Below are 18,184 nucleotides of genomic sequence, written 5' to 3'. Positions count from 1 at the left end.
AAAGGCTATGAAGTTCATCGTCTTGCTCAAGGTGTTCTTCAGCTGGAAACTGGGTTTTGAGCAAATCGCGACGGAAATTCACGATCTACACACCGGTCGAACCGGCTCGTCCTCAAGAGTATGAAAACGGCATCAATTTCATCTACAGATTCATATACACTACAAATCGAACAAATGAAAGGAATTGCTACAAAACCTAAATCGCGGATCACACATTCAAATCGCAATGAAAATTCAATCTACACCTTGATATTTAATCTACAACAAGCGTTCTACAACATCCCTATCTCAATTGATGTAAATACAAGGTTCGATTCCCAACCTTCCTCGTGATGCAGCGATGGATTCGGCGTGAGATGAAGCTTGAAGATGCGAAACAGGTGCGGCAATCGGTCGTGGCAGATGCGTAGAGTATTCGATTCAGCTCGACAATGCTTCGATTAACAAGAATCGCCGACTGTCATGGAAGAAGGAGATTTCGCAGCAGCTCAAATCTTGTCACCGTTTCCTTCGATCTTGATCAACCGAAACTCCAGATAACCTGCAAGTTCAGAATCCACCAGAAAAATCCCTCCCAATCGATGAATTCACCACGAATTATTTACAAAAAGTTGTCAAAAGCCTTCAGCAAAAAAGAGAGAAATTCAGATTTTCTTGGAATCTTTTTGTTATGATTTTCTGTTGGAGTGAAAGGTGAATGTGAAGGAGTTTCTCCAATTGTGATGGTGAGAGCGTGATCGTTGCTGATTTTCTGTTGGAGTGAAAAGTGTTTTTTGCCCAAATCTGATAGTGAGAATTGTGATTAGCAGAAAAACCCAGCCTCCAAATTCTGTTAGATTAGTAATATATTGAGCACTTAATCAAGTTTAATTATCATTAAGCAAAATGGATTAATCACCAATATGCTTATGTGCACTTTTGGATTTTTAACTCTTTTGATTTTAGAAGCATGACAGCAGAAAATTAACACTTTGAGCAAGTCAAAAATATCATTTGGGAGCTGTTGGTATTGGCCTTGTTTTCAAATTCCCAATATTTTCAAATGTGGACCATTTTGCCCCTCTCCTTAAATTGATTCACTTCAAAAATGGCATTTTGCATGGAGCCTTTTCCAAAAAATCCAATTATGCACCCTTGAAGTACACATTAAATGGAGTTTGTGCATATAAAGAACTTGCAATTTGGACAAAGTATGTGGTAGTTATGGCCTCCTGATTACGGGTCTTTTCTGAAATTCACTGAGCCATATCTTGCAAACCGTACATTGGATTTTCAAGTTCTTGGACTTTTTGGAAAGGTGAGAACAAGATCTACATCTGTCATGTTGAACAATTTTTCATTTGAAGCTTCCTTGGACTTCTGTTTTTGAGGTCAAAAACTTTCCACTTTTGGAAACTTCAGTTACAAGTCAGTTGCTATTTTTGGCAGTTTTTGTCCTGACTTGATTTTCTTCATTCTTAAGCTTTGAGATGTCAAATATCACTTGTTCCAACATGAATGAAGTGTATCCAACTCATTTCCACCTCCACATCCATCAGATCAAGCACAGTTGACCACAGTTGACTTTTCATCTGATAGATGAATTTGGCAATGCATTGATCAATTTAAGCCCCAATCTCCAACTGAAATGGCTCAAGGGTGACACCCTAGCCTCAATAAGCACAATATAATCATACAATGAACCCCATAACCATCATAAACCCCATCTCCTGATCATGCCCTGATTGGCCCAATGCAACTGATTAGGGTTGACCAGTGGTCAAAACCCTAATCTCAAGGAATCTTCTTCAATCTCCTGATGACATCCAACCATGGTGATGATGATGTATCGATTCCATCAACATGAAGACCAATACCCTTGGGAGTCACAAAACCCTAATTCACAGCTCAATCCTCAGATGGCCCATGATCAATCAGTACAACCCTAGGCTTGCATTTTCTGACTTCCTCATCTTCTGATTCAAGACTTGGGAAGATAGCTTGCACTATGTAACCACATGATATGCAACATGAAATGCCTAAAGTCCTAAAATGATATGCAAATATGTTAATGGCTAATCCCAAGAGAGGAGGGCAAATTTTGAGGTGTTACAGCTGCCCCTATTCAATCCACTGTGAACCTGTCGATACGAAATAGCCTCGGCTTTCGGATGATCAGGATGAAGAGTGATTGAATACCAAGAACAGACGAACAATTTGCACTCTGATGGGATAATAATTAACAACGCCTGTCAGCATCGGCGAAGAAACAAACTTTGAACAAAAATCCGTCTGGTACGGAGAAAATCGGTCTGAACACCGCACATCCCCTCGGGAGTATTATTCTTTCTTCTTATTCTTTTCTTGAACCCCGAAATATTCTTTATCTTTTTTCATTTTCTTGAACCCCGAAACTTTTGATAATTCTTGGTCTGAAAACCCCTTCGGTCTGAACACCAGGACATCGGCCTGATCGCCACTTCGGTCTGGATACCGCCTCGGTCTGAACTCCGGGAAATTGGCCTGATCGCCACTTCGGTCTGGATACCGCCTCGGTCTGAACTCCGGGAAATTGGCCTGATCGCCACTTCGGTCTGGATACCGCCTCGGTCTGAACTCCGGAAAACTGGCCTGAATACCACAAGTACATCAACCTGATCGTCGGAAACTTCTTCGATCTGAGAATCGGAAACTGGGCCTGAACGCCACTTCGGTCTGGATACCGCCTCGGTCTGAACTCCGGAAAACTGGCCTGAATACCACAAGTACATCAACCTGATCGTCGGAAACTTCTTCGATCTGAGAATCGGAAACTGGGCCTGAACGCCACTTCGGTCTGGATACCGCCTCGGTCTGAACTCCGGAAAACTGCTAATCGCGTAACGTCCTCTGATTTTATTTCCCTCTCCGCCCGACGGAAACATTTCCTCCAATATCGCACTACTGGGGAACATTGCTGATCTGACGTTCTGATGCTAGACTCCTCAGAATAACACCTTTATCTTTCAGCAAAACCACCCCTCAAACGGTAACCACGGTTTAGGACTAGCTTATGCTTGCAATGATACATGATTGATTTTTCTGCGTAATGCTCCATAAACATGGAAATGCTACGCGATTATTCATTTTTTATGCAATATGCCATGCTATTTTTTCATGATGAATGCATAAAAAGAAATATCCCCCTCTGGGGAATCCTCTGGGGGACACGAGACTCTCTGCTGAGGCTCTCGTCACTGCTCCGATTTCCACCCTGCCGGGGAATAGTACTGCTGCTGGGAGAATGCCACCCTTGTTGGGGAATACCTCCTTTGCACCCAACCCTCTCGAGGACCTGCTGGGGCAGAAGAACCATCATCGCGCTCTGTGGGGATACCACAATCTCTTTGTCTTGCTGGGGATACACGCCCCAACTCTGCTTTGGGAACCCTCACCGATACTCCCGCTGAGGAAATGGGCAATCTTCAACCTACCGGGGATGACCATCCAGACCATGCTAGGAGAAACGACTGCTACTCCGCTGGGGATTACCCATGCAATCCATAGGTAGAATCGGCTCAGCTGGGGATGCAGAAACCCGTCCGCCACGGGAATTTGTTCAATCCTCCGGTAAGATGAACACTGCTGGAGATATATTTCTTTGAAAAAGACCCGCTCCACTCGGGGAATAACAACCTTCTGACCTGGCTGCTGAGGAAACACCATTATAAACCTGCCTGGGTATAACCATACTGACTCGGCTGAGGAGCTAGTCCCCGGATTCTGCTTAGGGACTTAGCTGGGAAATAAGAATTCCCGGACTCATCCGGACCTTTTCTGCTCCATCATCTTGTATTTCAAGCCGCTCCGTGCTCGACGAGAACGTACTCCTGGGATTTATACAGAAATCTCAATTTTCCGACTTTGAAGAGTCTTCTTGGTTAATTCCAAAGGTCGTCGGACGTCTCTCGTCGCCTCTTCGTCGCCCTCCTTTGTGCACTCGTCCCTGATCGAACTCTGTGGGGAATTACAACTTTCAAATCTTCCGATTTTGAAGAGTCTTCTTGATTATCATCAAGGATCGTCGTACGCCTCAACGCCTTCGTCATCTTTCATACACTCGTCCCTGGCCAGACTCTCTGGGGATTTCTCTTGTCAAAGCTTCCACATCACAACCTGCAAGTGAGTGAAAAGTATCTAACGGTTCCTGCAAAACAGATCGTTAGATAAAACCGTGCCCCAGGCGTGTCAAGATTTCAACACTTGGGTCACTCAACCTTCCAAATAAGATTTCAAGCTTTCAATCTTATAAACATGCATTGGAAGGAAACCCGTATGTTTTTTAAAAATGCAAGATTCTTTATCAAAAATATCTGGATGTTTTTGCAATCAAAGCGGTTATGAAAAACAAAAACAAAATTATTTGACTGAATATGCATTTTATTGATTGGAAAAGTGTGGCTCAAATGAGCAATACAAAAGAAGCAATTCCTGAAAAGAGGTAATTGCGCAAAAGGAAAAATCTATCCTAATGGCAATGTGAAACCCGTGATCTCATCGAGTTCCAACTCGGTTACACCCCATATGTCCTCAGACTCTCCATGCTTTCTGCCTTCTGAACAAGACGCTTCTGATTGATCCCTACCGGGTATTATCCATGATGCTTTAACCAAAGCGCAAACGATCATGCTAGACGCAGTTGTTCGTTTCAATCCCTCTTTTGCCTGGACCGCCCTTTCAGGTTTTCAGTCCACCGGGATACCCTTTTTTGCCCAAGTCGCCTCTTCAGGTTTTCGACTTGCCGGGTGTACATTTTTCATCTTATCCCTAATTTTTGCCCGAACCTTTTTTCTGTTTTTCGGTTCGCCGGGATGCCCATTTTTGCCTGGACTATTTTGTTCTTTTCGTCCAGCGGGTCAATTTATACGAAGTATTTTTTAACTGCGTCCGCATTCACAGGGGATGGAAAATCCTCACCATCCATGGTCGTTAGCAACAAGGCTCCGCCAGAGAAAACCTTCTTGACCACGAATGGACCTTCATAATTCGGTGTCCATTTGCCCCTACGATCGTTTTGAGGAGGAAGGATCCTCTTCAGCACCATATCACCCACGTGATATACCCGAGGTCGCACCTTCTTGTCAAAAGCACGCTTCATCCTCTGCTGGTACAACTGCCCATGACAGATGGCTGCTAGCCTCTTTTCCTCTATCAGGCTCAACTCTTCGTACCGGGTCCTTACCCATTCAGCCTCTTGCAATTTTACGTCCATCAGGACTCTCAAAGAGGGAATCTGAACCTCGACAGGTAGTACAGCCTCCATCCCATATACCAACGAGAACGGAGTTGCCCCAGTAGATGTGCGTACCGACGTTCGATACCCATGCAATGCAAACGGCAACATCTCATGCCAATCTTTGTAGGTTACCACCATTTTCTGCACAATCTTCTTTATATTCTTGTTGGCTGCCTCAACCGCCCCATTCATCTTCGGACGATAGGGAGAAGAATTGTGATGCTCAATCTTGAATTCCCGACACAGCTCTGCCATCATCTTATTATTCAAATTAGAACCATTATCAGTAATGATTCTCTCGGGAACCCCATATCTGCAAATGATGTCTCTCTTGAGAAATCTGGCTACAACCTGCTTCGTCACGTTCGTATAAGAGGCCGCTTCAACCCACTTGGTGAAGTAATCAATAGCCACTAATATGAATCTGTGCCCATTCGAAGCCGTAGGCTCTATCTTTCCAATCATATCAATGCCCCACATAGCAAACGGCCATGGAGACGACATTAAGCTCAACGGATTTGGAGGCACGTGCACCTTATCAGCATAAATCTGGCATTTATGACACTTCCGCACGTAGTTGAAACATTGGGCCTCCATCGTCATCCAATAGTAACCTGCTCTCAGCAGCTTCTTCACCATTGCATTCCCACTGGCATGGGTACCGAACGAACCTTCATGAACCTCTTTCATTAATTGGCTTGCCTCTGCATCATCAACACATCTGAGCAAGACCCAATCAAAATTCCGCTTGTACAAAACCCCATCCTTATTCAGGTAGAATACCATGGCTAATCTCCGCAGAGTCTTTCTATCTTTCTTAGATGCTCCCTCAGGATACTCTTGCGTCTCAAGATAGCGTTTGATATCGTAATACCACGGCTTCTCATCATCAGGCGCTGTATCAACAGCAAACACATAAGCCGGTCTATCCAGACGACCCACTTCCACACTGGGGAACTGATTCCACCTCTGCACCTTAATCAAGGCAGCCAGAGTAGCCAAAGCATCTGCCAAAGGATTCTCCTCTCTGGGCACATGATGCATCTTCACCTTGGTGAAAAACGTCAACAATCTCCTCGTATAATCTCGATACGGAACCAAATGAGATTGATGCGTATACCATTTTCCGTTAACCTGATTTATCACCAGAGCTGAATCTCCATATATGACAAGGTTCTTGATCCTCAAATCAATCGCCTCTTCAATTCCCAGTATACAAGCTTCATATTCAGCTACATTGTTGGTGCACTCAAATGTTAGCCGGGCAGCAAAAGGAATGTGGGATCCTTTCGGCGTAACCAAAACAGCACCAACACCGCTTCCATTCACGTTAACGGCCCCATCAAACATCAGAATCCATTCGGATTCAGGGTCAGGCCCCTCCTCCGGGATCGGTTCCTCACAATCTTTCGATTTGAGAAACATGATGTCCTCATCAGGGAATTCAAACTTCATCGGTTGATAATCATCAATGGGTTGCTGGGCGAGGTAATCAGACAATACACTACCCTTAATCGCTTTCTGAGAGGTATACTGTATATCATATTCTGTCAAAATCATTTGCCACCTCGCAACCCGTCCGGTTAATGCTGGCTTCTCAAAAATGTACTTGATTGGATCCATCTTGGAAATCAATAAAGTGGTATGAACCAGCATATACTGTCTCAGTCGGCGAGCAGCCCAGACCAAAGCACAGCAAGTTTTCTCGAGCAGTGAATATCTTGTTTCACAGTCGGTAAACTTTTTGCTAAGGTAGTATATGGCATGCTCTTTTCGACCAGACTCGTCATGCTGCCCCAATACACACCCCATAGACCCCTCGAGGACTGTCAGGTACAGAATTAACGGTCTTCCCTCCACAGGAGGCATCAAAATCGGAGGCTCCTGCAAATATTCTTTTATCTTTTCAAATGCCACTTGGCAATCATCATTCCACCTGACCGTTTGATCTTTTCTTAACAATTTGAATATTGGTTCGCACGTGGCTGTTAGATGAGATATGAACCGTGAAATGTAGTTCAATCTACCTAAGAAACCACGAACCTCTTTCTCTGTTCTCGGTTCGGGCATTTCTTTTATTGCTTTTACTTTTGCAGGATCAACCTCGATTCCTTTCTCACTTACAATGAACCCCAGCAATTTACCGGACCGCACTCCGAACGTGCACTTATTCGGATTCAACCTCAGTCTGAATTGTCTCAGCCGGTCAAACAACTTGGCCAAATCTACCAAATGCCCCTCTTCTGTTTGGGACTTTGCTATCATGTCATCAACATAGCATTCAATTTCATGATGAATCATATCATGAAACAAAGTCACCATAGCTCTCTGATAAGTAGCACCGGCGTTCTTGAGACCGAATGGCATCACCTTGTAACAAAAGGTACCCCACGGTGTAATGAACGTTGTTTTCTCCATATCATCTGGCGACATTTTGATTTGATTATAGCCAGAAAAGCCATCCATGAAGGAAAACACCGAGAATTGAGCTGTATTATCTACCAACACGTCAATGTGAGGTAGCGGAAAATCATCCTTCGGACTAGCTCTGTTCAGATCTCGGTAGTCCACACACATTCTTACTTTCCCATCTTTCTTCGGGACTGGCACGATGTTCGCAACCCATGGCGGATAATTAGTGACAGCAAGGAAACCAGCATCCCACTGCTTCTGCACTTCTTCCTTAATCTTCATTGCCATATCAGGTCGAGTTCTGCGCAACTTCTGCTTTATTGGAGGACAATCTGTTCTCAACGGTAGCTTGTGCACAACGATATCGGTATCCAACCCTGGCATATCTTGATAAGACCAGGCAAAGATATCGACATACTCTTTCAATAGCACCACCAACCTGCCCTTAACACTTTCCTCCAAAGCAGCCCCGATTTTCACCTCTTTTCTAACCTCGTCGGTACCCAGATTCACAACCTCAATCTGTTCCTCATGCGGCTGAATCACCTTCTCCTCTTGTTTTAACAACCTGGCTAATTCCCCTGGCAGTTCACAATCTTCTTCGTCTTCTTCTTCGGCAAGATAGATCGGATTGTCGAAGTCATACGAGGGTGTAACAGGATTGTTATCAATGAGATCCGGAGAGGAATCGCATCTGCATGAATGTTGATTCATGCACTGCTTTAGAACCGGTGTGAAAAATTGAAAAAGGAAAATGAAAACATTGCCATTTTTATTTGTTTTTAATTTTTAAACTGCAAAAATAAATGAAAAACAGGGAACACCGCTTTTGACTAAAAAACATCCTTTTATTAATGATGCAAAATTCTGCAAATTTAAACATGAGGTGGCCCTTACAATGGACCATTACGTGTCGGGCAATCACGTATGGTTTGCATGCAAATAAGAAAGAAAACAAGAAAAATATTACTCTTCGAGGAGAGTGACCCGGATGATTTCTTCGGCTTTCCAGTTGTGGATTTCCATCCCTGGTGCGCACGGTGTTATCCATCGGTCCATATCACAGTCGCTGTCAGCATCTTCACCCATCATGCAGATGTGGTCTGGATCTAGCATTCCAGCACTGGTGAAAGTTACAGACGTACGACCCCCTCTTCCTCGTCCCAAGCCTCGGCCCGGTTGATATCCAACCCCAAAACGGTCTTTCTTCTCAGGGACCTCCATTATCCTGCCCCAGCCTGGAGCTTCTCCGCTTTTAACTACCTCAGCAGCCTGCTTGTACGAAGCGATGGATGGTTTCTCTTCCTCTTGCTTGGCGAACAAAGCATTCTCCACCCTGACGGTTTCAAATGCCTGACTCGGCGTTTCCCATATCTCTCCATCCATCTCCACATACTTAAACGAAGACAGGTGGCTGACAAAGATGTCCTCCTCTCCGCAAACAGTAACGACTTGGCTTCCCCAGACATACTTCAGCTTCTGGTGCAAAGTCGACGTAACTGCCCCCGCAGCATGAATCCATGGGCGACCCAACAAGCAACTGTAAGCTGGTTGGATGTCCATAACATAGAAGGTTGACTTAAACACCTCCGGGCCAATCTTCACTGGCAATTCCACCTCCCCAAATACGGCCCGTTTTGACCCATCAAACGCCCGCACAATCAAATCAGTCGGGGTCAAAATCAGCCCATCACAGTTTAACTTTGCCAAGGCCTTCTTAGGCAACACATTCAACGAGGAACCGGTATCAACCAGCACATGCGAAAGCACGGCTCCTTTGCATTCCATTGCAATGTGCAAAGCCCGGTTATGATTTCTCCCATCCACGGTCAAATCCATATCAGTAAAGCCCAACCCATGGCTGGCATGCACGTTGGATACGACCGTCTCCAATTGGTTAATTGTAATCTCTTGAGGCACATAAGCTTTCTTCAATATTTTCAACAAAGCCTCCCTATGCCCTTCTGAGCTCAGTAACAATGAAAGAATGGAGATTTTGGACGGAGTCTGCTGCAAATGATCCACCAACTTATACTCCGACTTCTTGATTATTCTCAGAAACTCTTCAGCTTCATCATTAAATTTGTTATCCGACCCCGCAGGCGCCGGTGTCATCACAGGAGTACTACCGTTATCTGCCACAGCTTTACCCTTTGCCCTGGCTAAAGCCTCGGCCTTTTCTTTTTTCTCTTTTTCTTCCTCTCCCCTCCTCAATGCATCTGGAGCAAACAATCTTCCACTGCGCGTGAAACCGCTGGGACCGGCATTATCCACCCTTAGCACGGTGGTCTCACTAGCAGTCTGTTCTTCAACCTTCTCACCGTTACAGTAGACCTCTCCCCCATAATGCCATGGCACGGCATCATCTTTGTCATATGGAATTGGCCCAGGTACCGTGATGGTAACTGGAGCCTCCTCCACCAGGTTAGACAAATCCACCGGATCATAGTATATAGTTATGGTGGAGACCTCTTCCTTCTTTCCTTCAGTCCTCTCGACCACAATCTCACCACCGTCCATCAGACCCTGGACATGCTTCCTCAGAAGCTCACAACCGTTCGTAGAAATAGTGCACTCAGCACACTCAAACCCACAGCCCGGGTAAACCCCATTCATCAGCAGTTGTCTTTTCAACTCAACCAAAGGCGTCTTCAACTGATCGACCTCAGACAGCCCCACTCTATCTTCCACAGAAATAGCGTTTACTCCCCTCTGACCATGCGCAGGCATGGGATTTGCATTTACGTTGGGAGAAGGCGCAAAGTTGATTGCTTTGGAATCCACTAGGTCCTGGACTACGTGCTTAAAAGCTTTGCAGTCCTCAACATTATGCCCGGGCGCACCCGAGTGGAATTCGCACTTAGCATTTTCATTGTAACTGGGCGGCCTCTGATCAGGTCTCAAAGGCGCCAGCGTCCTCAGTTGCACCAGCCCGAGATCCAGAAGCTTCTTCAACAGAAACGAATAAGTCACCGGAGGCCTGTCGAATTGTCTATCATTTGCTCTGCCCCTGACCTGGTATCCAGCCCTCTGGGGCCTCTGTTGGAACGGTTGTCTTTGTTGCTGCTGTTGTTGTTGCGGTTGTGCTGACTGAGACTCAGCAGGAATTGTTACTGCAGCATTGTGCTGGAAGTAACGGTCCCTACTGGGTCCGCGCTGTGTATAAACTGCACTGGTGTCTCCTTCCTTCTTTCTCTGACCGTTATTACCGAACGGTTTCTTCGTTCCTGAAGAAGACGCAGATGCACCACCCTGGATTTTACCCAGCTTCAACCAACTTTCGATTCTTTCTCCTGCCACCACAATGTCAGAGAAATTGGTGACAGGGCAACCCACCATTCTCTCAGCAAATGGCCCCTGCAGGGTCCCCATAAACAAATCAGACATCTCCCGATCTACCAACGGAGGTTGAACTCTGGCAGCCAACTCTCTCCACCTTTGCGCATACTCTTTAAAGCCCTCATTATGTTTCTGAGACATACCCTGCAGCTGGGTACGACTCGGAGCCATATCTGCATTAAACTGGTACTGCTTAAAGAAAGCATCTCCCAAATCTTGCCAGCTTTTGATATCGGACGATCTCAACTTGGTGTACCATTCCAAGGAGCCTCCAGACAGGCTGTCCTGGAAAAAGTACATCCACAGTTTTTGATCCGCGGTGTATGCCGAGATTTTGCGGACAAATGCCTGGAGATGAGTTTCCGGGCAAGAACTGCCATTGTATTTGTCGAACGCAGGCGCCTTGAACTTCTGAGGAATGACAATCCCCTCCACCAATCCCATGTTGGACATGTTAACCACCCCTGGCGTGGCATAACTTTCAAGCACTTTTATCTTCTCAGCCAGCAGCTGGATTTCCTTGTTCTGTGGAGGAACGTTGTAAGGCACAAACGGCTCATTCTGTATCGAGAATTGATCTGCCTCTCTATCCTCTTCCTGATCATCATCAAAGCCATAAAACGGAGGCACAAAGTTGTCTTTCATATTCTGACTAGGCCCAGGTTGACCAGCAGCACCAGCATTATTCACCAGACCAACTGTTGTCCTCTTTCCACCATCACGAGATCCCTGCCCCTGGTTGGAGACTCCATCCAGGTTGACCCCACTGCTCACAGCAGAAACCCGCTCGAGTTTCTCAACCTTATCTGCGAGAGCCTTCTGACCAATGGCAAAACCTTGCATTATATTGATCAGTTCGTTCATTTTCTCCTTCAGTTCCAGCATATCAGCACTGGGAAGCTCCATGAGTCTGGGAGTGTTTCTTCTTGTGTAATATCGGTGAGGGCGAGTTGAGTGCAGGGGTACTACTCTTCGAGCGCGAGCAATGGTTCCTGTTTACAAACAAGCACGTTAGTAATAGTCACCTGCAAAATAAAACACAAGTTATCATGATTAATGCATGTATGCAGTGTCTATCCATACGAAGGACACTTTGTCTCTCGACCCTGGCATCATCGAGACAAATAATAAGCCGGCATTAACATTCTGATTAGCAGTGTTTGATTTTGTTGTGCAGATCGGAGATATGTGATTTAGCAAGAATACCCCCAACCATGTGTGTGCTTGTGTAAGTGCATACGGTAAAGCAAATAAAGCTTGTCACCCAATCACTGAATAGAAACCATCATTACATAACCAAAAAGTGCACAATCGGTGCAATAGTCATACATCAGATCAAATATCAAATACAATCCTCCAGAATAGAAAAGAAATACAGACAAAGTGAATTCCGTCAACAAGCCTGACGGTAATTCAACACAAATGAAGGATCTAGCTAGATGAGGGTCCCACAGATGGCCCTATCTCATCTTCCATCCTCGCGAACTCTGCGGCGAACCTGAGCTCGGTATTCTCCTGCTGTAGTCTTCCAACTTCCTTCTGATGAATCTTCATCTGCCTGAAGTAGTGGTCTCTCTCAGCCATATAGTGATCTCTCTCTGCAATGATCTTTAGCTTCTCTGACTCCTTGACTTGCAGCTTTGCCTCCCACTCAGCAATGAGACCCCTGACTCTGTCATCTCTCTGATCCTTCACTATGATTTGCCTTCTCTTCTCATCTTCGATGACTTTTGATGCTCTGAACAGCTTCTCCTTTGTGATGTCATGTTCCCTGTTGGACGATGCTAAAGCTTGGCTGATCTTCCCATAGTAGGCTGTATCCATCTCAAAACGCTTAGTCTCTAAAGCATGCCGCTTGTCTTGATCTTCCATCTTCACTTTGATTTCCTGATTAGCTGCCTGAAAATGAGCAACACTTCTCTCCAACTCCGCTTTCTCTGCAAGTAACTGATCTCTGGCCCTCTTCATCTCAAGGAACTCCTCCATGCTGACAGAAGAACTTGGACCCTCAATCCTAGGACACACTGAGTCACCTCCAGGGAACGGTAGAAATGTAGACTCAATCCTCTTCCGCAACCAATCCTCAAATAGTGGAAAATACCGGCAGTTGACTTTGCCATAAGGAACCTTACCCCTCCTCCGGATATCTCGCCATTCGTCCAATACCTGCCTCAACTTGGTCTGGTTACCATCAATCGGGAAATAGAAGGACTCCTGAATCTCTCGCCCGAGAGGAGGACCCTCTATAGCAAACCCCATCTGTCTCCGGAGAAGCATCGGGTTGTAATTAATGCAACCCTGAACTCCCACCAAAGGCACATTAGGTAAACTCCCACAACTACATATGAAGTCCTGACCAGCTAAACCATTATGAGTCCAAGCAATGTCATCAGCCCGCAGACCCATCAATCGGAAGGACCACTTGACACTAGGGTCAATCTGAACAAAAGCACCTCGGGAAGGCAAATACCCCATGAACCATCTAAAGAGCAACTGAGAGCAGCATCTAACCAGACCACCCCGCCTCTTCTCATTCCTGTTATGCACTGAGTAGTAGACATCTCCAATCAGGGTAGGAATAGGGTTTCTCTGCATAAACAATCTGATAGCATTATGGTCCACAAAATTCTTCTGGTTAGGAAACAACACAATCCCATAAATGCTCACAGCAATCAGAGCACAGACCGTCTTCCAGTTACCCACAGCAGCATGTTCCTTGGCATTAGCCTCCAAGAAACTCAAATGAAATCCAGGTAACTTTCCCTTCTCCTTCCAACCTTCCTTGACCATTTCCGGACTCAAATAAAGAGCACGTGAAATCCCAAGGACATCCGGCTCCGCCCTAGTGACATGGAAAGGAATCTGATCACGGATCTGAATACCCAGGATGCTGACATAATCCTCCATCAGAGGTCCCAACAGATAGTCTGGAAAAACGAAACACCTCAACCCAGGGTCATAGAACTGAAGAAGAGTGTGGATGGCGCTCCTGTCGCAGTCAGTGAGTCTGAAAACCATCTTCAGAATACCGCCGTATGACTCTCTAAACATTCCCACATGGTCAGGAGTAATCAATGCTATCATATCCTTGAGCACACCAATCTCTGGATCAAAGAAACTGTAGGCAACATTGTCTTTCAAACCGGTCCTCATATTTGAACAGAAATCTCTCAACCAGAATCTCGATCAAAAGTGTCCCTGCATATGGGTAAACATGGGTTAGATGCAATTAATGCAAAATGTAATGATGCTGATGAATGAATGCAATGCGTTGCCATCCTCCAAGCCATCTGATCATTTGCACTGAATCTGGGCTCTGAACTGATCATAACCATCTGAGGAATGTACAATCCCAATTCTGACCCACGGGTTCCGAAATAAACGGAAGACAGATACATCATCATCACCATCATCACCAAACCATATCCGAGTAGACACATCACCCTTATCTGAATCGGCCCGGGGAACCCGAAATAAACGGATCCCCACTGATAAAATATCTCGGCCCGGGGAATCCGAAATAAACGGATCCCCACTGATAAAATATCTCGGCCCGGGGAATCCGAAATAAACGGATCCCCACTGATAAGTCACGGACAGCACTCCGGCGTCACGGCAATAAATGACCATAAATCCGACTTATAATTATGTCTCTGAATCACAGATCAAAAGTCACCATCTGAAGGCTATCTGAACAAACATCCGACAGAACAACCCTCCCCTCACAGGTAAGTTCTAATCAAGTCATCCTAAGGCGGATAATGGTCTCGACAATCGGGCGGAGATACTCAATGGGTTTGCCCTTTCGGGTGTGCCATTGTAGCTCTCTTAAAATCGTCTAAACCAAAGATCCGGGAATGATCGGTCACCAGAGTCAACAACTCAAATGGAGTGACTCAAACAAAGCGGAATATCCACAGAGATGAGCACTATCAAGTGAGCCTCGTCCGGCTTGTGGCACATCACGCCGCCAGGCACATGTTGACTTAACATGAAAGAGGCAACGTGAGACCACACTAGTCCTAGGTGTATACTCGGGCCTGGGTTTTAGCCCCACTCAGAACACCCACCCCACACAACAGAACCACCTGCAGAGGACAGCAACAACATGATAGTATGATGCATGCAAACATTTAATGCAAATATACACACACTGGTTAGAATAATAAACGCAATAATCAACACATACAAGCAACCTAAACCAATCCTAGAACGCTAGGAAGGACTCGCTTAGGGACGATGGACCAGCATAGGTCAACATGTCTGTTATTCCCCAGCAGAGTCGCCAGATGTCGCATCCTGCGAAAAATCAACCGGCGAGCCTAAAAATAAAAACACACAGAGCCGCCACTAAACGTAATTTATCCCAAGATAGGGAAAGGAAACGCTCAGAGAAACCTGGAAAGACATGGTCTCGCGACCAGAGAGAAAAGGTTCGGGAGTCGGTTACGCAAGGGGAAGGTATTAGCACCCCTCACGTCCGTCGTACTCGACGGGATCCACGTTCTAGAAAGATAAGGTTGCTATAAACATACATCACACACACACGCTACCGGATCACACAGGTGGGGTTAAGAAGAAGGGGCTCGGTAAGGTATCGCACCTTATGCCTACATATCTTGTCTGGAACAAGAATCAGAGCCACTGTAGTTCGGCTTACGCACGCCGAACAACACAAAACAATCATACAAACACACAAGGGTGGCAAACATGGAGCCCGACAACCACTGGATGGAATTATGTCGGCATCCGAACCAAAACACACTCAAAAGGGCAAACGTGGAGCCCGACTGCCAATCACTGGGCTTACGTCGGCATCCGAACCCAAGCATACATAATCAGATAACAAGTAAACACACGCAAAAAAGAAAAAAGGTTGCCCGGAGTGGTCTCGCACGACCACCTGCCTACATACCTCGTCTGGCACGAGGATCAGGGCGATGTAGTTCCCCTGAAAGGGACTGAATTGCTAACCAGAACCCGGGGAAGGACACACAACTAAGGGAGCTGAGACTCGAGCCTAATGTTGTCATGCATCGTTGACCCTAAGTTCGGTTTTCTATCCTACTTGCATAAGCAAACTAACCTAACCAGGGAAGAAGCTAGCACACAAGCATACAATCATATATCAGCATTAAATGAGAACAGGCATCTCAAACAAACATGTCAATCAAATAATCACAAAACACCCACTATAACCAAACAAGAGGCTCAATCAATGGGGTTTGACTGCCGAAGCGAGTCGTCTGTATGGGCTGGATTTGCTCTTAACCTTGCCATTACGAGGCTAAGGTGAAGCAGATGAAAGGAAGAAGTGAGGATCAGACCTCACAGCTCTTATCCCTAACCAGGGAGAGCTGACAAATGAGCATGGGTCCAGAATAGGGGAACCCTTCTATACTCGATGACTCTGACACAATGTGCACTGCACAGATCTTGGGCTTTTGATCTCAATGCTACAACCATGTAATGGGAGCAAGGAGAAGACTCACTGAATAGTGGGGGACAGGTTGCTTGTCCCTACCTTCCACCAATTGCCTTACTTGAAGGGCTTTTCCTGCTTGGCTTGAAAAATAAACATACACAATCATTGCCTCTTAAGGAGGACTTCAGACAATTTGCCCGGCCCGGTAACAGCCGGGTCTCCAGACTACATGAAGTCAAGAAGACCTACCTCAATGCAAGTTGCTTAAGCAACGCAAAGCAAAAGTTCGCAAGGAATTGAGCAACTAAAGGTACCTGTACAAAAGTCAAACAGAATCAGCATCTACTTTCACAAACAGACAACAATATAATGATCAATTAACCCAGTACAATTATACAAATAATGAGGTGCATAGCACAAGGCTCACATGAACCAACATCTTACAAAACAAATACATTAGTCATATGTGTCAAGTAACACAATCCATAATGTGGAGCAAATCTCCTTAATCATTATCTTTAACCTGAAAAGGTACAATCAACTTCAAATGTAAGTAACATGACCACTAGGACTAGCCTAGGGTCAAAAGGATGGAAAAATCCTAAAAACAGCAGCCAATTCATGATGAAAGTCAAGTAATATCAATAACAAGGGGATCCCAATTGGTCCCATATCCAAACTATATACACATTTTAAATTATGCAACCTAGAAGGCAAATGAAGCAAAGTTGAGTCTCATACAAACAACCAGCAGGATCATATCCAACCACATGTCAAAAAAGGATCCAAAAAATCCACAAAAATTCTATCCTAACCAGAAGGCATTCAACAAGTCACATATTAAATTTCAAGTCATTTGGCCTAATAGATCAATAGGAATTAATTAAACATGGTACAGCATGCAAAAACAACATCAAATGAAGTCCAAAATTATACACCAACTTCAATCTAATGGTAAACAGCAATGGTGCATCATAAATCAGTAGGACCAAAGCCAAAAGCTACATTAATGTGTCAGGAATTATGCTATCAATTTTCATGTCCATTGGATTAATTATGAGGATATGGTAACATAAATGCTAAAGGTTATACCTATGGAACTCTAACATGCTAGGCAGCAAGAAAAAATATGAATCAAATCGAAAATGGATTGTAAAAATCCACAAAAATTATCAGTGATAGCTAACATGTTAAACAAGCTTCATGCAAAAAATTAGGGCCATTGGCCAATGGGAAGCATGGAAAAATATTTGGGGAATCCAGCATGCCAAACTATGTCACATATATACATGTCCAACTTCAATAATTCATATATAATAGACCATAGGCTAAAAAACTCCCAAACCTATGTCAAAAAATCCAGAAGGATGTCTAGAAGCCATGTTTCAATTTTCAATTATTTCGGATATAGTATGTGGTCTATACAATTAAAGTGGTAATGTGTATGAAAATATGTACATGAAAAGGACCTCTATGTCAATTCTAAAAATTCCCCAAGCACATATATATTTTTTATTTTTATAAAATAGCAGAGGAGAAAATAAGATTAACAAAAAAATTGTGGTATTTTTTGGATTATTTTTGAATATTATATGAATTTTTCTAAGTTTCTAAATATTTATTTAGTAATTATTTAGAATTAATATTGGATTTATTAATTTAATTATGATGCCAATGGCATAATTGAAATATTAAAGCCAAAGCCAAAAACGCCGTCGTTTCAGTTACAAGGGATGGACGGCCGAGATTTAATC

At 44.6% G+C, this 18,184-nt stretch overlaps 1 protein-coding gene across 1 annotated transcript; it reads right to left on the bottom strand.

Annotated features, from left to right (window-relative positions):
* Nucleotides 1–12,277: 12,277 nt before the first annotated feature.
* LOC127097840 (uncharacterized) lies at nucleotides 12,278–16,812 on the bottom strand. The gene is made up of 2 exons (XM_051036325.1): nucleotides 16,680–16,812; nucleotides 12,278–14,203 (listed from the first exon to the last, which is right to left on the bottom strand). The coding sequence occupies exon 2, from the start codon at nucleotides 14,156–14,158 to the stop codon at nucleotides 12,437–12,439; it is 1,722 nt and encodes a 573-aa protein (XP_050892282.1). The 5' UTR covers nucleotides 14,159–14,203; nucleotides 16,680–16,812; the 3' UTR covers nucleotides 12,278–12,436.
* Nucleotides 16,813–18,184: the final 1,372 nt, after the last annotated feature.

The sequence above is a fragment of the Lathyrus oleraceus genome, chromosome 6 (assembly GCF_024323335.1).
Source record: "Lathyrus oleraceus cultivar Zhongwan6 chromosome 6, CAAS_Psat_ZW6_1.0, whole genome shotgun sequence".
NCBI lineage: Eukaryota > Viridiplantae > Streptophyta > Magnoliopsida > Fabales > Fabaceae > Lathyrus > Lathyrus oleraceus.
The sequence above is the reverse complement of the archived record's forward strand: the minus strand, read 5'-3'. Positions and strand labels throughout refer to the sequence as shown.

Excerpts from the sequence above, each read along its gene's own strand:
- LOC127097840 (XM_051036325.1), bottom strand. The coding sequence starts at position 14,158 with ATGAGGACCGGTTTGAAAGACAATGTTGCCTACAGTTTCTTTGATCCA.